The 21,590-nt window shown below is 38.7% G+C and overlaps 1 protein-coding gene across 1 annotated transcript in view; it reads right to left on the minus strand.

Annotated features, from left to right (window-relative positions):
• Positions 1 to 7,329: 7,329 nt before the first annotated feature.
• Positions 7,330 to 21,590, minus strand: part of PPP1R14C (protein phosphatase 1 regulatory inhibitor subunit 14C) — a 51,627-nt gene continuing 37,366 nt past the window's right edge. The window contains exons 2-4 of the mRNA XM_053939546.1: positions 19,118 to 19,201; positions 17,738 to 17,770; positions 7,330 to 8,629 (exon numbers count right to left, since the gene is read on the minus strand). Of these exons, the coding sequence (XP_053795521.1) occupies positions 8,555 to 8,629; positions 17,738 to 17,770; positions 19,118 to 19,201 (192 nt within the window). The 3' untranslated portion in view covers positions 7,330 to 8,554. The remainder of the gene's footprint in view (positions 8,630 to 17,737; positions 17,771 to 19,117; positions 19,202 to 21,590) is intronic.

Raw genomic sequence — 21,590 nt, forward strand, 5'->3', positions numbered from 1 at the left:
CTTGTAAGATAATCCCTGTCCAAAGCTCTATACAGAAGGTAACTGCTGGTTATCTGTTTCCCCTAAGCACTACTGCAGTCCCAGACCATGAGGGAAAGATCCGTGGATAATTGAACCCCACACCTAATCTGTCATTTACAGAAAAAGGATATAATGAATATGTTGTCATTTCAGTTTGCTCCCCCTATGGAGCTCCCCACAAACATGGCATAGAAAGCTGTGTATCCATCTCCTAAAGGCCATTACACAGCTCTGAAACCTTCTGCCAAGTTTTGAGCATCAACTACTATTCATTTATTAGAGTTGTTTGCTCTCAGTAAGTGACCCTTTTAAAAATGAAGAGAACTCAAAAGACTTTTTTGTTTTACAGGGAGCCCAGCATTTGACAGCCTTCTTCTGTCCCCAAAGGGCAAAATTTGGAAGTATAATTGCTTGGGGTGTTAGCTAGGCTCCACTGCAACTCACTTTCAATCTAAACACATTAAAAATGAGCTTGCTTCTCTTTGCCCTCAACTATTTATACCAAAGAGAGAGAGCTGGTTGTTTCTAGTACTCACTGAAGGAGTGCTTTTCTTTCACCAGGGTCCCTGTGTACTGCAGTAAAGCAGGGATGAAGTGATATATAAAAGCCCCCATCACCAACTTACTTTAAAGGAAGGTTGTTTTCCAGCTAATGAAATGAGTAGCCTGCATTGAAATGGATAAAGAGTAAACCACATCTAATGCCAAGTAACACCAGCATATTTTAATTTTACCTAACTTGTCTGCCTCGTAGGGTTTTGTGCATGAGCAGGCCTGAGCTTCTACCAGCACAGGGAGAGCTCCATGGGCTACATGAGATGCATCCAAAAGGGCAATATAGCAGATTAAGAGTAAGGTCAGCTCCAGCATCTACAGATGTTATTTCCCTGATTGTCTCTGACTTTAATGCTTTTATCACAAGCCCAGCATCTTTCCAATGATTTCTGTTCCTGAAATTGCTGGAGCTGGGAAAGGAAGTTTCAGTCTCCTGTCAACAGTATGAACAAATTACAAGTGCTCCCTGAGAAAGCAACTCAAGGAACAATCAAAGCATTATAAAAGATTTAGGTCTCCTGCCTCAGAGTGCCTATTTTATTTGTCTTATAATTCTTGAACATTTGAGATACGCAAGGTTCAGACAGTGAGGGAACTTTGAAAGAAGTGAAAGAGCAGCATATTCCATGCCTGCTGTTTGATCTGGGGTCCCCTGCCCCCCTGCATATTTGACAGTTGCTCCACAATTTCTAATTAACAAGACTGAGAAAGGACAGCTCCAAACTTATTTATTTTTTTAAAAAGCCAACTTCAAAAATTAGTTCCATCTGAGATTTTTGAACCAAATCTGAGTTCTAAGTGCTTTATTTTGGGCGCTTAAACAACTAAAATAAACACACTCTCCTAGGGAAGAGTCTGGTTGTGTGAGAAGGAAAAGATGTGAAATTCAGGAGTGGGCTGGGCATGACAGCCTAACTTTCTCCAGCAAAGAAAACAGAGCAATACTGTGGGTTAGTCTGATTTATTTGATCTCTCTTGAATCCCTGCCTAGTTATCTTTGCTGGTGCTGCAGATGTGGCATAATTTTGACATACCTGAATGTCTTTTACAAAAGGATGAGAGCAGAAGAGAAGAATTCTGAGGGAGGGTGGAAAGTTGTTAGAGCAGATACTAAATGCTACTATAAATAAAAACTGTAAGAAATACAAGTACTAAATTAATTAGGAAGCACCTAACAAGTTTAGAACTGAAAAAATCATGCTAATTTCAGGAAGCACTCAGGTTTTGCAGATTTCAAAGGTAACCGGGAGAGGAAAATGTTAAACAATTATCAATTCACTCAACCCTGGCATTAAAACTTTTAATTTTGAGAAGCTGACATATCTTTAAACACATTGTCCATGTGCCAAGCACAAAAAACCCAGCCTCAGACTGATTAAGTGCTGAGCTGAATGTACAACTTCACAGATGAAGAAATAATCAATACTTCAAATATCAGCTCTTGGCCAAGGCACATCAGAGGACAAAAGAAAGAGCCAACAAATTAGGTAATTTATTAAAATTCTAAGGATTTACCATTATAAAACAAGCACTACTGTGGTACATTGTTGATATGGAAACAGAAATACCTTTGAGACAATTCTAAGGAAGGGAATTTTACAAACAAGTTTTAGCCTTTTTCCAATATCAGATCCTTTTGTGCCTGGTTATAAGCCAAAACCAGCACCAGAAAAATACCCCAAAGGTGCTAAAGCTTTTCTTATGACTATGAAACCTATATTAAAAGGTTAACTGGAGTTTAGGAGGCATAAATTAAATTAGTTCGGAAAAAAGAACATTGAACAGCTTCATTTTCTCAGTAAACCAGACACTGCCAGTTGGTAACAGCATATTTACAGCTATACCTATTTGAAAGGTGTCCTTTTTAGGTACCTATATCAGAGGAACAAAGTTATTGATATGTGTGGGTTGGTAACAAACTAGTGCACCTCCCAAATGAAAACATGCTAACATGCTCTTTCTTAATTTAATGCCTGAAAAACTGCAGTATTCCTTAGTGGCAGTGGCAGCAGAGACTGTACACATCACAAATCACTGCAAAATGGAAAAGGGTGATGACATATCCTGCTGCTCTGCCTGAGACACTGGCTTCTTAACAACCCAAACACTGGATTCAGGATTAAGCAATTTAGCTGGTATTGCAATAAGCAATTTCTGCAGTTACAGAAATGTGTTCATGTCTACAGTATTCTTCAAGGACCAGTACTCATCACCACAGGGTACCTGTCTGGACCCAGCACAAAGCCCAGTAGAGCCTAATAGAAGTAGGTTAGTTTCTGACAAGCACTGAGCTCAGGAGACATGGATGTGGGTTTATTTTTTCTTTTCTTAAAGGACACAAGGAATATGTCCATTTGGTGAGTTTGTGTGTCTGCCACCATTCAGTCCTTGTTTCATCACTTACACTACACCCTGAGGTTTCTAAACAAGAACATTTCTGTGGCACTGCAAATGCATCTTCCAGATATCTGGGGGAGAAAATGAAAACCACTTTTGTATTTCTTTCTCAGAATGTAAGAGAAACTGATTATTTCTAGGAGTTTTGTTCTCTTCCTATAGTCTGTGGCTGAGTTACATACACACTCTGATGAAAACTTATTCAAGGAAATAAAGAAATTATGCAAAAAGTGAGTAAACTCCAGCAGTATGAGGCCATAAATCAGAAGACACTAAAATTTACAGCATCTTCTCTAGTCTTTTGGATTGACTTGGTACTGACCATGACACACCATGACACATTTCCACTTCCATATAGTATTAAACGATCCCTAAGAGAAATAATTGAGCTGTTAAACTTGAAGGAATGGGGGAAAATAATGCAGACTGTTGGCAAACACACCATGAGGTACAGGAGACAATGGGCACCAAAACTGACTTAGTAACTATTGCTTTGGCAGGCTTAAAATTGAGTCTGGAAAGACACAACAGAAAAAACACAGTTTGTTGGGTTAGTGGCAGAAACTGGGTACAAAACTGTTGCAAGAGCCAAAACCTTGCTGACACTGATTGTAGGATCCTCCTTTAGGAAGGCAGGAAAGACTCTTATGCTCTTATCCCCTTTGCCCCTAGAAGGGGTGGTAAAACAAGTCTCTGTCCTTGAAGAGGATCAGCTGCTACATTTTTTGCCAAGTAATTATGGGCTTCAAGTCCAACCCAGTAATATACAGTTAGGCAGACCAAAACCTCTGCTAAGGGTTACCACAGGATATTTTTTATTTTGATCTTAGGAGGTAAAAAGTTTAACTAAAATACCAATAAGATATCTGAGTTTACTACCAAACAAAACCTGTTAGCTGTACCTCTGTCGCCCTGATTTTTCAAGATTTTCTAAAGCCTTCTGAGTTTACATTCTTGTAGCAAACTTTCTCACACACTTTCTGTAAATAACTTACTGTTTTTGCATTCCTTCATAGAGACGGAGAAATTTGATGTACTGGTAGTTTGTCCAGTGTCGTTGGAGAGGTGGCACTTTCACCCTCCAATCCACTGTCACCTTTGGAAAACTATAAATGCTGGAGCCAAAAGAACTTTCAGTATTATATACATTTCTTAGAATAATTTTTTAAATAGCTCAGTTTCATTAAACAACTGATGTCAGTTTTTGTTGGAAAACAGAAAAGTCTGTAAACAGTGTAAGTTCATAGAATTTGGTCATTACTTCCACCAAAAAAACCACAAAACAAATAAAATCCCATTAGCTCTTTGATTATTACAAATAGCAATTTTAAAACTTCAGAAACACTATGTACACACTGATGACAGAATCCTCCAGTGGCAAAAATAAAATTTACTGCACTAAGCACTTATCACATTTTCTCTTCTTCACTTAAATTTCTCTCTAGCTTTCAACAGCAACTTTAATTACATTCACAACTCCTATTTGCTTACTTCAGAAAAAATAAAAGTAGTACCATGAAAGTCAAGCAAAAAGTACTTGAGTTATATATAAAATGTGTAGCTAGTATTAGTAATCTGATTTGATCACTACATAAGCATGTTGTTACATTGCCATAATACATAGAAATCAGTTTCCTTTTAGGTTCCTCTACTTTAACAAAAATCTAGAACCAACCAAAAAACAAAACAAAAAACCCAAAACAACCAAAAACAATCATAGAAAAAAATAACACCAAACAAACAAAACCCCATGAAGCAGAAGTCTAGAATTTTAAGGTTTTTGATTACCTTGACTGAAACTGAATAACTGATCCAATGACAAATTATCTAGAAAAGCATGCCATTTCAATTTGGACATACTAATAGATGTCAATCTCACCTATTCCCACAGTAGCAAGCTCAAAGGGCTCATCACCGTCAGGATGCTCTATTTTCTTCAAGTTTCTTTCCTTTATCTTGCAGGTATTTCTCCTCGTCAGGCTTTTCTCCCACACATGAAAGCATTGACATCTCTCATTTTCTTTCCGTACAGAAATATATGCAATAACACAAGATTCTTCTGTTTTCCTAACAGGAAATTTTCTTAGTGATGTTTTTTCCTGGACTTCTCGACATCCAATTTCCTTTCTGGCTTCCTCCCTATATCTCAACACCTTTTGAAAAGTATTGCATGTGGTTACTCAGGACCCAAATACAATCTATGCATGATGTTACCTATGACAAATCTTATGCAGCCAAGAAGCAATTTTTCCTTTTGTTACAGCACTTCACCAGAGTTTTAAGTTCAGCTGTTTGTTCAGAGTAAGACCTGCATTTTCTTCTAGCTTCCACTCAAATAGATCTTCTGTTGACGTGGCTGGCAATAATTTTTTTTTACCCCGAAGCTGCATGTTTACATTAAGACTGTCCTGAATCTAAAAACCCATTTAGAAATAAATTGCTGAGTAATTTCAATTTCACATACGCTGTTTTACCTACCAGCATAAAGTACTAAGAATTCTTACTAAGACTCTGTGTCAAAGAGTTTCAAGTGCACAAATAGGGCAGATATTTTGCTCCTGCTTTTCTTGGCCATATTCTCTGAGAATAGAGAAACTCTCCCTTCACATTCTGCATGATGTTCCCTGCATGAATGGCAACTTCAGGAGTAAACCCCACTGTTGGGGGGAAGGAACAAAAATAAGGCTGGCAGGCAAATGGCTCATGTCCTTTCTTCTGTGCCACAGGAATACACCATCCTGTCACTGCAGCCTCCTGAAGCATACTAAGTATGATTACACAAGCACTTTGCTTTTCTTTCTAAGCCCACTGTCAGGTCCTGCTGTAAAACATGCAAAAGCTAATTATGTCATGAATCAGACTCCCAAAACACATGCTCTTGCAGGCAAGTTTTTAAGACTGCAAAGGCACTTCAATCCAATATAAAAACCTCAGCTTCACTACATATTTATGAGAAGGAACTTCAGTTTCTTTCATTAGCCCCTTAAAAAGCCCAGAGGAAGATCTCATTGCAGCAACTTGGCCCTTCTCACGAAAGCTGTCCAGCCAAGACAGTGAAGAGACTGGGCTGTAAGATTTAATTTCAAGTTGTTTCAGTAACAGTGTGCTATTTATATGCCCCTTGAATATTGCCCCAGAGCCAAGAACACCCACACAGTATAAAGACATAAAGCACAATTACATCTTTAGTGAATGGGTCAATTCCCCCCTCACAAACACCAAGGCCAAGAGTAGCTCCATTAAGTAAAAATTAGCAAGAATGAGACCCCAAAAGCGCCCAGGAAATCAGGCCAGCTGCAAACAAAAGCTATTTAGAGCTTGGTTTTGCTCACTGACACTTCTAAGACAGCAAAACCTGTGGTGCTGGAGGAAACTCTTCTCAGAAGTGACTTAGCCCATCTCCATGAGGCAACAAAACAGTAAGGACTGTCCCAGCCTTCACCATTTCTAAGTGCACCACCAAACTTACTGGTTTTAGAAGGGGTACACTGCTACTTTGCACAGCTATTTCAGTGCAAGATGAATACGATAAAAGACACAAACATGTCATGAGTACAGTTAGGTGGGCAGCTTTTAGTCAAAAAACATGAAAGAAAAAAAAATTGTGGATAATATTTTTTGCTGTAGGTAATGAGAGAATTGGTACAGTTGCCATTAATTGACATCTGATTTAGCACACTGTTATTATAAAGGGAAAAAAGTGATATTTGAAACTGTCAGTGAAGTCACAAAATGCATCTGAGAATGTGAAAATTACTAGAACACTTATTGTTCAAATTGTGGGCTGTTTCAGACTCCATCTCAAAACTCTGAACGTTATAATTGCCAGCAAGTCCAAACCAGAGATAAAGTGCAACTTCAGCAAGATACGAGATTTAAATTTAAAATGCTGCAGGTGAGTCTTTTCGCAGGGGTGCTGGAATTTCTAGAGGATCCAAAAAGGTGCCTAAAGGAAGAAAGGTAGAGTGTCTCCTTCTGAGAGATCCCTTTCTGCCACACCTTCACTAGGAAACTGAGAGCCACCCAGTGTAAGCCTTCCCCTATAGTCCATCTCTGGTGGGAAAAAAAATCTGAATTTATCAGCATTTATCTGCAAGAATTTCCAAGCTTTTTTTTCCCCATCTCTTTTTAAATTCCCTAGGGCACAGGGAAGGAAAGTTTCATCTGGAGGAGACTTTCAAAAGTGAAGCTGTACACCAGGTTACAGGAGTGTGAGTGATTCTGAGTACATTAAAAGCCAGTTAGGGTCTATACAGCCGAGTTCCCATGTACTTACCACCTTACAGGCTGCTCTTTTTGACAAGCAATTCCATTTACAAACCTACTCAGCAACAGTAGTCTTGTAAAGTGTACATGTAACAAGTCACAAGTTGTTCCATTTATTTGAGTAAATATCTGGTAAATAAAATCATCAGTAAACATTACAAAATTAAATACATTAAAAAAGCTTGCCAGTATACATAAAATTCACAAACATGTACTTCTTTTGAAAAATAAAATATGTTCAGAGCACCCTTGATATAAAATGCCTGACTAATGTCACCTACCAGTAAATGGTAGCTTATCAAACATTCTAGTTAGGACATTTTCCAGAAGGGAGCAGGGATCTCTGCTCTTGCTCTTACAAGTAAGAGAGCCCAAGTTAAGAAGTCTCCCACTTCTCAGGGCAGAGCCATAAACAAAGGCTGTATTACTCCTTGCTTACCGTAATAGGAGAGGAATCTGCATTAGATTAAGACCACATCATTAAAAGCAATACAGTACTTGCAATTCATTTTGGTATCACTGCCTTTCCTCCAGCATGAACCAGCTTTTAAATGGTCATGGACATTTCTCTAGATATCACTCTTCAGCTCCAAGACACCATGAGGTGGAGAGGAAGTGATCCTGGCAAAGCATCAAAATCAACCAAATAACTTTTAAGTCTACAAATTAAGCCCTTAAAATTCCCAATTTTCATATGCTGCGGTCTAAACAAGGAGATATGATGAGATTCTTCACTGGGCTGCTTTAAGGGTATTTAGAAAAATGGCAGCATTCATTTTAGTGATCTAAATTGGTACCTTTTGATAGCAAATTTGCAATAACCACCATTTAAATAATTTACTATAACAAACTTCTCCTTCCATCCATGTGAAACAGTATTCACAACCCACTTTAAAATTTATGTACAGACAAGCACAAGAAACTTGACATCCATGAGTTAAATGTACAACCAACTTAAGAAACGTTATCCAGCTAGTTGCAAGAAGAAGTCTCCTAGCTCTGTAAATTTACAAGATCTTCTGGTTCACCACATAGGCTTGCTGCCCCTCATCTCTAACTCTTGGATTCTTCACTTGCTTCAGTAATCCTCAGGTGAAAGTTGAGCAGCATCCAAATTGCTGATATTTTTGATAAAAAATAATTGACACTTAAAAAAGAACCCTTAAAACACACCAAAAAAAAAAAATTCCTTGAGTCAAAACTGAATAAAATCAAAAAAGTTGTGGAGAAAGACAATTATTTTAATAAAGGTCTTGTATTCAAAGTCCCATTTCCCTTGCCATGTCTTTTACAGAGTGCTATTAATTTGAGTTATTTATATACTCTTCTTTTGAGGGGGACTGAGTTTCCTCATTCCTCTTATCCGAGTTAGCAGCTCTTTGATAAATTCCTAGGAAAAAAACAGAAAATATTAGTAATTTTAATGGTCCCATAATACTATAATCAAGTTTTTTAAAAAAAAACATGGACGATACATTTTTATTTAAGCTTTTAGTGCTAAGATGGGATTTCCCTGACCTGATCACCAGGAACGTTATACACATCTTTCCCATCCGACAGAAGTGTGAACAATGAGCTTTTCCTTGTGACTGTGCTGGCTCAGTTATAACCCATCTTTCAGGCTTGTACTGCACAGGGCCTTAAACTGACCACTGAATGAAGCAAAACCTATGGCTGGATACAATGCAAGCAGTCAAAGCAGACTTCCACAGTTTAAGCCTGCACAGAAATCAGCATTCTTGCCAAAAGAGGTGTTTCTCCTGCCTCTCTCCATGCTGGAACCAGTATTTTGGTTGGCTGCATACTGAGCTGTACAAGAAAGCTGATCTGGCTAAAAAACTCAGCTGTTTTTCCTCTTGCCCTGCTACTTTCCAAGCTGGCTCAGCTCTCTGACCAGGCCCACCACCCAGCCCACACTAACACTTGTGTCAGTCCAAGGCAAGGCAGGAACAAGGAGCCAGAGGTAGCACCACTGGTATATCATAGGTTAAGCTGGTTGCAGAACTAAGTGAATGACACTACTTTGAAAACAAACAAACAAAAAATTAACCCAGCCCTTCCCCCACCCCCCCCAAAAAAACCCCCAAAAAACCCAAAAAAAAAAAAACCCCCAAAAAACCCAACAGAACACAACAGACCAATTCATGGACCAGGCCTTTAGTCACAGTGATATTTTCCCCAGTTTCAGCAGATTTCCTCTCTAAACTGTGTGAGAGCAGAAGCTTACAGATTTGCATCTCTGAAACTCTTTTGGTATACAATTTCTTGCAGGTCCATTAAAAGCTAGGTGACCTCCTTACTGTCACATTGCGAAAATAATGTTTTTCCACAGTACTGTGTATACACCTACAAAATGGTTCTTATTAAATCAGCTAGCTGCAAACATGGAATGTAATTATTCGGTTAGGTTGATGTGAAAAGCCAGGTTAGACAGGGTTTTGAGCTTCACAGATGTTGTCCCAGCCCTTGGCAGTCAGGCTAGATAATCTTTAAGGTCCCTTCCAACCCAAAACACTCTATGATTCTATGAAACAACTAAAAGCATGATTTCCTGGGTGGATGCTTGAAGTTAAAAATTCCCATGAACAAAGTCACCACTTAAATGACAACACAATACCTTTCAAAAAAGGTCAGGCTGAAACATGTATTGCAAGGTGCTACATTTCACGTAAGGAAAGTCTATGTAAATGTGTATTTTAACCTGAGAAATATGTCAGGTTTTTCTGGTGAGACCTTGGTCCCAACAAATCAATTTCCTTTCCTGACAGATTATGCACCTCTATAGTGAACTGCATATACTGTTGCACCATGGTTATTGTTGCCTCCACACTACCTGTGACTGCAATGAACAGCAGCAAAGGCAGAGCAGCTACACAACAGTGGGGTTTCCAACCTGAACTAGGTGAAGGCCACTTCAGGAATACATCTACGTATATCAGTATTATGCTTCCCATCTGGACAGAGAGCCTAATAAGATGGTCAGAAAAACAGGTTTCTTAAGACCCCCAAATCCTCTCCCTCCATCCTCTTGAAGCTGTCTTACTTCACACAAAGGCACAAGCCACTGCAACAATTTCACTTTAAACTAGTTACAGTCCAGTACTTCTCCACTGAAAAATCAGCAGGAGGAGGAAGACATGCTTACTCTAAAAATGCACAGCTTTCAACAAACTTTGCATTAGTTCTGTGTCATCATATCATCACTGTAAGGATCTGATAGATAATGCAAAACTATATGGCATGGTGCTGCTTGAAACACACAAACACACTTTAGGATATTTTTCCTATCAAACTTATATAAAGCTGTGCAGTATAATCCTTAGAGAAATAAAGCAATCATAGAAGATTTTTACTTGGGATTAGTGTCATTTGTATTGCCTCTCAGCAAATATTTCCATTTTAAAAAACCAACAAACTGTAGTCCTACCAGATTAAGACAGCTTCGGAGAAGAATGGGCTGAAGTGCAGTTCTTCCCTTAGAAAAAAATTTTAATTGTCTGTTCAAGTCACAAATACTCTACAAGAACTGCATCTCAAAACTCTCCAGCAGCTTCACAGAAGTAAGAGCCTTATGGGAAGGGACATCTGCAGAGTGGGCAGGAACACCTATGGTACTCTGTAGTCATTAGGGACACCCCACCCTGCCATTCCTCTGCCTGTTCTCCCACAGCTCAGTAGAGTCTGGAGCAAGTTTCTCTTAGATATGAAATGTAGCCAAGGGTCAGTTGCTTTTTAATATGACATTATAGCAAAAGAGAGGAATTCCTCCCCTTAACTTTGAAGAGTTATTAAAAGCACCTTCTTTTGCAAAACAAGCTATTTGCTTGAAGTCTTCAGGCAAGTTTAACACCACCCAGAAACTTCTTAATGCTGCCAAAATAAATGAAACTGTAGGGTTAACCCCCTAAAGGAGATCTGAAGCAACTGCAACTATTCTTAAGGCAGAGAAGGCATTCATTTGAAGAAGTACATATAATGATTTTAAAGGCTTTATTCCCGAGGAACTTTTTTTTTTTTTCCTTGAAATAAGGGTCTGTGTTACCCAACAAAAACATTTTGCATGTGGCAGACATTTTGCATAATGCAGCAGCACTGTTGTGCACTTCCTGTAGACACCCAAACCAGAGCACTGGTTCAGCACATTTCTGATTTAAGTATCACTTTGCATCTGACACTCGCATGGAGCTGGCTGTCAACCACACAGTTGTGCTCTGGTACTTGTGCCTTTCTTGCTTTGCTTTTTGTTCCCCATGAAGGAAAGTTAGCGTTCTAGAAAAGATGTACATTTTCCCTCACGGAGGCAGGAAAAGAGACCTCGCAGCATTTCAGTAAACCTTCACTTTATAACTAATCAGCTCAGGTTTATGTCACCAATACCCATTTTGTTTTCTTAAGCCATTGCTCAAAAATTGCAGTGCCGTTCCTTGTGGGCATTTGAGTCAAGACTTAATATCCACATCTATCTCTACGTTGTACACAAAAATCATTTTACACAGAGCATTTTACTGAAATCCCCCCTAACAAGATATGCTGAAATTTAGCATCAGACGTTTGAAAGGTGACCATGTACTAATCTATGTTAAAAGCACTTCTGTAATACAGGTTGAATTATCTACCTATATCTACTGATTTAATTCATGGAGTTAAAAAACAAGAATAATTCAGCTAAGGATTCAAGAACTTGTTCATTATTCCTTGAAGGGTTATAGCCAGGAATACACAGGCTACATGCACTTCTAATACAAGAAAAATCTCACACCAGCACTTTGCCTTGGTAAATAAAATAAAAAAGAAAGTTTTTAGAAAGTGCAAAAATGTATGCAAACTTGGTTAAAACTCTTTTTTACAGATTTTCTGAAAGGAGGCACCCTTATTATAAGTCTTGAGGATTTTGTTAATTTCTAATACTAAATCCTTGTTTCTAGAAGACATCTTTCTAATTCTAAAGGCAAATTTTAATGAGAGACAGACTAAATATATAGTTCATTTGAACTCATCTATATTCAGCCTTTGGCAAAAAAATAATAAAGGCAAAAACAAAGGTGAAACGATAATTCAGAAAAGGGGAGGAAATCACTTCACCTCTCTGCTTTGGTGGTGTGACTCATTCTTTTAATGAGGTCATTTGACAGACAATGAATTTCAGGCTTCCTATTCAAGTCTTCCAATTAATTCTGGAGACTAATTAGACTCTGCCTCTCCAGATTTCTCTTCCTTGAACAGTACACATGTACTAGGACTAGTTTTTAAACTAAAATTTAGAGTTTCTAGTCCTCCTGCTTCACTAGAGCATGAAATGGATCCTAAGTTAGCTTTCCTTCAGAGCTTTACTTCCCTATAGCCAGGTCAAAAACCAAGATTTCCTTAACTGTTTGCCCAAGGCCATTTCTCGGAGATGGCTTCATTAGTTGGATGTAAAAACTAAAGTCAGCCTGGAGAGTGATCCCACAGCTAAAGCCAGTTGTACAGAGAGAAGGGAACTGCTTTAGGAGAGCAGGACCAGGAGATGCCTTCTATTAGCAAGAACCAGCGCAGCATCTCTGTAGCCTCACTGAATGATGCCCTCAATGTGCCCTCTCCAATGAGGCCACAGCACCATTAGTGTCCAGAGCACGAAATTTTTGGAGCAATTCATCTTCTTGGTGAGCTCTGTATAAAGCACTAAGTATACACCACAAAGCTACAGTAAAGACTTGCATCCCAATTATTCTTCAATTTGGCAGCATGTAAACAAGCACAGCTTATACTTGCTCTTCCCTTCTGATATTGCTATGGGTATTTAGAAGTTGTGTTCATGCGTACTTGCAGAAATGAAAACATGCAAGCTTAATTCCCTCCAAAGCTGTAGTACAATATAGGGCAGATCTCAGCAGGCACATAAAAAGTTTTAGTTCACTGAATTCAGTGGTCAAATGGATGAACAAGAAATCATGTTTTACTTGAAATGCATCTGCCTGCATTGCTTTTAAACAAGCATGTTTTCTAACCTTTTTTTTTTTTTGCTATAAATTCTCCTATTTTATTTCAAGTAATATGGACATAAAATACATTTGCTGTGACTTAAAAATTTACCACCCATCAGCTGCCCTGGCTTGCCCAGATGTAAGGCAGCACACTACATGGAGGCTTTAGTACACATCTGCAGGGACTATTGCTTCTTGTGGGTATCCCTACATATTGCCGCTTTGCAATTACATAGAAAAAACAAACAGGAACATTGATTGGAAATAACTCCTAACATATTAGGACCAAAATAAACATATGGTCCTTCAAAAGTTATGGGGTTTTGTTTCAGAAGCATTGACCTTTCTATTAAGGCCTGTATACTAAAAACATACCTTATGTCAATACATACACAAAACAGCTTTTATCTTTAAAAACCACAGTGCCTAGACAACTCTGAAAGTTGCATCACAAGCCTGTCATTTGCTCCAGCTAGGAATTAAACTTGGAGAAACAGTTAAGCAAATGCATCTCTACCTTTTTCAAGTGTTAGAAGCTGCTGAAATAGTCCAAACACTTAAGTAATTGAGTAGTAAGTAACTTAAATCTCTGCCCAAGTTATCCAGAAAATATGCACAACAATTCAACATAGTTTGTTTGCAAACCATATTAAAAATTATTACTAGAAGTTTTCAGCACTGCAACTTCCTTTAATGATGCAACTTCATCTCCTTTTTCTCCTATTTTTCACTAAGTGAAGAATTATACTAACAAAATAGATTTAATCCTGCCTGAATGAGAGAGATCTCCAGCCCATTTATCTGAAGCTTTGTATATTTCTATAAGAAAAGAAAGAAGTAAATAAACTGCAAATCTAATTTATTCAGCTCTCTTCAAATACTCATTATCTGCAGACCTTGTGTTGCTCAGCTGCATCTTTTGGAGCCGGTGAGCATAAAAATTACCTACTCATTGGATTTCTCTCCCATAGCAGTTTAAGAGTTTCTTTGCCATTTTGCCTGTCATCACTTTGACTGTCCCACTAGTGGAAGCTCTAATTCACATCAGCCACAAATATTTCAAATTTTCTCCAATGCCCAGTCTAAATAAGTGGCCTTGCTGTTACCAACAGCAGAGATAACAGCAACACAGATTTAGTCAGCCTTCTTCAAAATATATGTCTTGAAAAAACCTCATGGATTTCACAATCACAACTGTCTTCCTATCCTAAATAAGACTATTGCGAAGTATCTAAACATCATCATCAAGATTGCAGATTATATTTAAATCTGTTATATTCACTGTGAACATCAAGATTCTCCACCATCAGATGATGACAGAGAACACCAGACAGAGCTGAGACAGCAACTCAACAGAGGCCAGGGTGGGATTTTCCACAAGTGACGTGTGGGACTGTATGAAGAACTGACTGCTCTGGCACACAGATGATGCTGGAAAAGGATGCTGCTCCCTGCTCCTCTTCAATCATGAATGTTCAGATCCAAAATTTGACTATGGCACTGATTTAGCAGATACTAAATCCTTTAAGTTTGTGTACATAATAATTCTTTACATAAAACTCCCACATTAAGCATATTTCCATACAAATTAAAATAGCCATAACTGCTACCTAAGAAAAGCTCTTAATACTTTAAAGTGCATTCAACAGTCTAGCTGTATTTCCATTAGAAGAAAGGTTTTGTAACAGTTCCTCATTAGTTACTGTCAGCTACTATCTTTGGCCAAATTATTAAAGAGGTAGGGAACTCTTTCCATGTTTTAAGTGACCTGGATAACTCAGCTTCCTGATGAAAAGTCAATCCAAGATACATACAAACGTTACTCAGTTTTTCCTTAACCTTTAGTCTAAATGGAAGATACTGAGCAAAACTGACTTCAGATATACATTTGCAGGTTTAGAGGGTTTTTTTCACAGCTGGGCAACAGCTTTGAGTTATTAAGCTTTTTGCCTGTACTATTTTTCTTTGTTATGAATAGCAGGAACATCATATTACATCACTTTTCTCCCAGTTAGGGATTACTACCTTTTCCAAATTGTAAAACTCCTGATGATAAAACCCCTAGTGCACTTGACAGACTGTATTTCATTGGTCAGGAGAAATTCCATTAGCTCATATCCATTATCCACAAATCTTCTAAAACTCCTTCCACAAGCCAACTACCTCAGTAGTTTTGAATGGTTTGCAAATATAAAAAGATTGCAGATTCTCTAGACTAGGTGTGGATCCTTATTAGTAAGTTTAAGCCAACTAAAAGACTCCTTAGTCCACATATGGCAGGATAAAAATCGCTATTTTTAAGTGGCCTAAGCTAGCAGTCATGCAGTGTTACCGGGCTCACCATGCCATAGATGAAGAAAAGTTGCTGTCATAAAACACATCCTGGGATGTGACTCATTTTGGAAACTATCCTCACAGAATCAATTAAGTTGGAAAAGGCATCTGAGATTGAGTCTAAACTATGACCAAATACCACCTTGTCAACTAGACCATGTCACAAAGTACCTTTCCTTGAACACCGCCATGGTGGTGACTCAATCATCACTTCAGCAGCCCATTCCAATATCTACCAACCCTTTTGTGAAGAATTTCTTCCTAATGTCTAAGCTCAACTCCCCTGCCATAGCTTGAGGCTATGTCCTCTTCTCCTATCACTAGTCCCTGGAGAAGAGGCCAACACCACCTGTCTACATCCTCCTTTCAGCTAGTTGTAGAGAGTGAGTGGATTAAGTACCCTCTCAACTTGGCTATCTCTAAAGATTGTCAAGGAGGATGAAAATTCTCACAGATAAGGGAGCTGCCTCCATCCCACCCACAAAGGATTGAAAACACGGGTCACCAGTTCAGTATTAAAATCTCACTTTGATCCAGGTGCCTTGAGGGCAGACAATGATATGTCCAGGATGTTGTTTCCTTCAAACTGCCACACCAACTTAATTTACCAGTATGGCACAAATCTTTCCTTTCAAGGTTTCCAGTGGAACACTCACTGACATCTGTCATGTGCCCTTATCAGCTCTCTGAAATTTGTCCTTGCATTGTGTCAAACTTCACAGCTGAAAAAAATCATTCATATGGCATGTTTAATGAAGAAGGAAGAAGAGCAATTATTAGTAATTATTGGATCTCTGCCCTCTTCCTCTGCCTTCAGATAACACAGAGATAACAGGTCAGCACATGACTGACTCTTAAACCCTTGCAAACTGTTTCTCCCACTTAGTCATGACTCCAGCTTTCTCTTACTAGCCTGTGACAAGAGCCACGCCAGGTTCCACATGCCATATCCATCTTCACACCTATCTTAAGAAGAAGCACCAAGGTTCAATGGCACTTGCTTAGAGAAGGCTGGAGAAGGCTGTGACAGAGTCATTTGTAGTGTAGCATTACTACAGTGAGACAGCTGAAGACTTGGCATTATGGCATCTCCATAATGGAAAATGTGTGTTATCTGCTGTAAGGCAACCAAGATACAATACATAACAAACTCTACAGGTGTTATCAGCTGAGTCTTTCTGTGTCAATTCCCCAATGTCAAAAGGTTTGTACCAGCAACTACAATAACAATTCTGGAGAATCTTCCCAATCTACCATAGAAATCAATAAAAATGGAAAAGCCTTGAAGAAAATATCTCATGGACTGTGAAGTGCCTATTCAACTGTACCAGCAGTTCTTCTTGATAGTCTGACTATCCTTAAGCCCCACCAGTTTATGTGGCTACAGCTGCAGATATACAGAAGAACCAACCTATTTGCAGCCTTATTTCAAAACCAAACACCTGGCTTCTAGTCATGCACAGTTGAAAAGCCTCTGACAAGAGGAATTCTGTAAGCCAACCCCTCTTAAATACTGTGCAGCAGTCACTTCTGGGAGAGAACTGACTCTATAAATGGAACTAACAAAGTGACCCATGACATAGACTTTTGATTTTTACAATGAGTCGAAGGGTTTTTTTTTTCAATTTTTACTGCTCCTAGTAAGTATATATTACTGTATGAAAAGCAGGCTATATTGGCACTGGACACATTAATAGATACACAAGCTGAAAGCTGAGTAACTAAATCCTGCTAGTAGAGATTATCTCACAATTTTATTCAAGTCCATTCACACAAACAATTAGCTGAGCTGCATATCTGCAGAGTTCTCAGAATAAATTTTACTGTCCTAGATAAAATTAAATTACTTCACAGTGAAGAGCATAGTCCAACATGCAAATATTTTAGCCATCTGATGATAACTATATTTAGATTTCTCATAACATGGCAGCTTTAAAAGTCAGTATAGTCAGTAAGGACATTACAGCAAATAATATTGATAGTTCAGCTGGAATGACCAGCAGTTCCTCCACAGGATACCATCACATTCCTATTGTAGCTAAGTGACAGGCACAAACATTTTTAGGATATAAAGCTCCAAGTCTATCAGCTAGCCATTAATATTCATCTAATTACTTTATCATAAGAATTAAAATAAAGTTACTTTAGCTTGAACATAACTACAGTTTCCCCAGGTAAATAGCATTTAAAAAAAGTTTTACCTCTGTTGGTTTGTAGCAATCTACAAGAGTTTCCTAGAAGCAAAATATGAAAGTGTCAGTATCCATACAGAGTAAGAGTGAACATAAACAAGTCATGGCATGAAACCTGGCAAGGGAGGGGAGAAAGAAGCAAGAACAGGAATCACTGAATAAAGATGTTACTGAAAACCCAAAGCTATACAAGTCACCTTTGCTCCCTATGTGGATCAGAATGATTTGTACCAGGAGAGAAATGATGGCTTCTTTCTCCAGGTATGAAGTTACAAAATCCCTGTCTCTAAGAAAAACTGAGAAGAGGAAGAGAATCCAAGAACATTTCTCCCAGGAACAGACATGTGAAAGGCAGCTTTCTGTGAAGACATGAGAGTCTGCAATGCAGAAATCGAGACATTAGTTATTCCTAGCTGGGCAATCCTAGCAGAGGGCTGCTGCAGCTAGTTTAGGCAGAAGCAGCAAAGCTGTTTATGAATGATGAGCAGACAGCCTGGGGCCATGCCCCACGTCTCTGTGGCTGGCCAGCGGGCACCAGGAAAAGGGTGCTAACAGGCACGAAAATGAGATGTGCTGCAGCAAAGCACCACATTAGTCACCTCCCAGGAGCAAGCTGAGGGCAAGCCATGACTCTAGAACAATTTTCCTTTTCTTAGTGCATCTGAAAAGATTTTAAATGGAGACATTTCCTATTGGTTTTATATATTGATTTAGAGAGAGATTTATATTAAGGCAATAATATTTCTTTTCTTTTCCCCCTCATCCTTCCATTCATCAACTCCTACCACACACAAGATTCAAAAGTTTAGAGAGCTGGTTTAAACTGCTTAATTTTGGCAGATAGCTTTTGAATTTCCCAACTAGTTCCTGTTCCTGACCATCTTATCCTTTCTTTGAACTTTTTGATGGGTTCCAATTTCTTTCTAGTGTAGACAGAAATAACTGCCAGTAGTCTAAGCACAATGGAAGATTTCTGGTCTGTATACACATTTCTACTGCTGAAGTGAATCACAGAAACTATCTGGTCATCATAACTGACTCTCAGTCATATAGCTTTTCCCATATGCTGTTCTTCATTTTTCTATGTTTTCTCTTCTTTATTTTATATACTTGTACAAATTGGAATAAGGCTAATTTGGCTTAGCATATCTCCCTCTATTACTGGGTTCTTTGAACTTCTATTTACTAGTGTTATCACCTACCTTCTAAAATTTTTTTATCTAAAAGGATTTTGATTAACTTTGAACAGTCTGGTAGACTATGCTAGACTGATCAAGGAATCTCTCCTTTCTAATTCTACATTTACAGTGGATTCAATCAAACACAAGATATCGATCCAGATGCATTACTTCAGCCACCTTCCGATTTAAAATTATAAAATAATATTACCTGTAATTTGAGAGCTCTCTCCTCTTCATTGGCTGCATCAAGAAGGTCATCAATGTCAATTTCTACCTCTGGCATTTCTTCTTCCTGAAATGCAAAAATACCCACTTAGTCCATAGAGCTATCTTTTAACTAACCCCAAAAGCAGCCTAGTGATAGCACTCAAACCCATCTTCCTGGAGGCAGACAAGGAAGTCAGTAGGGGATGATGGCTTGATTCCTTGCTCCCAGGCCAGCATCAGGCCAAGCCCCAGCCTCACAAGAAGTGACAGCTTTTAAAAAATCCTTTGCTCTCAGCCAGGATGTGTTACTAACTCATGGCCAGTAGGACAAGTCATGCTACTCTCATAGTACTGGGCAAGAGGATGAAGAAGAAAAAGTAGAAGGAAGAGGAAGTAGATAACAACTGCAGCAAGCCACAAAATTGTTTTGAAAGCATTTTGGATTGGACTGCTTTTCTTGGTAACACTGTGGAAGATCTCCCTTGTGTAAAGCTGGCTTACAAGGGTGACATACATGCTCCATCAGAACTCAGATTTTCAGTACCTGCAGTGAAGCACAAAGTCTAAGGCATAGAGTACTTTAGAGAATTTTTCTTAAACCTCCTCCACCCACACACTTCTCTCTTTGCATCACCAACACATCAGATGCCTTGTTCCCTGAGTTACAGCAGCAGTCCATACATTTTGAAGGACCTCTGAACTCTAGAATCTCAATGAGAATTCATCATCCACATATATCACCATGTATTGCATTTTCAGTTATGAAAAAAACATTCTGCTGGCCATTTTATACATTTTCTCATCAAAATTGTTATGCAGCTCCTTGCTGCACATACAAAACTCTGGTCTCAGCCACTCTCCCACACCAAGTCCAGCCTTGACAGTGGCCTCAGTGCCATGGCACACAGCTCCTCTGTTGCCCCTCCTCCATCTAAGCCAACACATAGGCACTGCAAGACTCTCCTCTCCCACAAGTACACTGCCATCAATCGACTTGCTGATGTGGCATCACTTTGGCACCTACCTAATGAAAACATGGACCTGAAGGCCTCCAAAGGGGAGGGTGGATTTAAGAGTCAGGATGAAGCAAAAAGACCACAGCAGCAGCTGCTGCCTTCTTGTACCCCACCAACACTTCTCAAGAGCCTTTAAAGAAGCATTTTAACAAAAATGCGGTGGTTCTAGCAATTGTGAAATAATTTAACAGCTCCAATAGCAACTGCCTCAAGCAATACCAAAATTATTCTTCTACTGGGTAAAAAACAGTCCAAACATTAGCAATGAAGATAAGTTAGTTCAAGTTAATCTAAGTGAAGTTAAGCACCAAAGTGGCAAACGAGTTGTATCAAACTCCAGCTAAAATGCCAACTGTTCAACATCTTTTTGAGTCGGAGGAGGAAGGACAGAATTTGGATGATTAAGTCCCCCATTCCCCATCTCTGAAGGAAAGTGTGCAGGGACACTATAGCGCAGTCATGCAGGCAGTTATACCCAATGAACAAAAATACACAAGGCACACCCTTTGCCCAATCAGCCTGGTCAGAAAGGAAGAGTGGACATTTGCTGAGATGAAGATACCAATTACTGTAACACAATCTGGCAATATGGGAGTTTCTAACCCAATGCAACAGATTCACTAGCAATTTAAACAAGAGGAAGAGAAGTCTTCCATGGGCTATATATTCAGTAAAAGCCATCAGAATTGGAAAGGATAAAGAATAATCCATAACAGTAGTACAGTTACTTAGTAGTTTATAATCCCAACTCTATGCTAATTTGCATATCACACCAAGAACCAGAAATTCCCCACATAGGTAGTAAACCTCCTGAACATTTTATCTAAGCAGCTCAGCCTAAATACTGTTGAGACAGGGTGCCTGGAGTTACTGCTAATATTGTAAACTTATCAAAATACACATCCACTGAACTGTGTAAATAGCAATTGTGCATATGTCTGCATTCAGAAGCGCTGTTCAGCACATTGAATATTTTGTCAGTTACACATTTTGAACTCTGTCCCTTGGAGTGCTATTCTAGCAAACTGAAACAATGTTGAAAAGCAGCAGTGAGGGGAAATTGCCTAGAAGGTATATAATGCTTTTTTGTGATCATAGTTCATTGAAGTTGAGTGCTCCTGAAAGGTTAGTTTTACTCTGAATGGTACCAGTTAAATGGAAGAAATCCTTGCTTCTTCCTTCTTCTTCAAGTCAACTTTCTCCTATATCTTTGAAGTTCACAGTGCCATCAATTCAGAGGGCAACTGCACCAGCAGTTCACTGAAATTTCAGTATAAGAGGTAACACAGCTCCTGTATATCACAAAAAGTGATAACACAAAATAAATTACAAATGTTTATGAAACAAAGAACTATAATTGTATCTGACACAAATGGCATTCAATTAAGTTACATCTTCTGTAAAATATCATGTGTATCGTCTTCATTTCACAGCAGATTTGAACTCTGACACATAACA

The sequence above is a fragment of the Vidua chalybeata genome, chromosome 3 (assembly GCF_026979565.1).
Source record: "Vidua chalybeata isolate OUT-0048 chromosome 3, bVidCha1 merged haplotype, whole genome shotgun sequence".
Taxonomy (NCBI): Eukaryota; Metazoa; Chordata; class Aves; order Passeriformes; family Viduidae; genus Vidua; species Vidua chalybeata.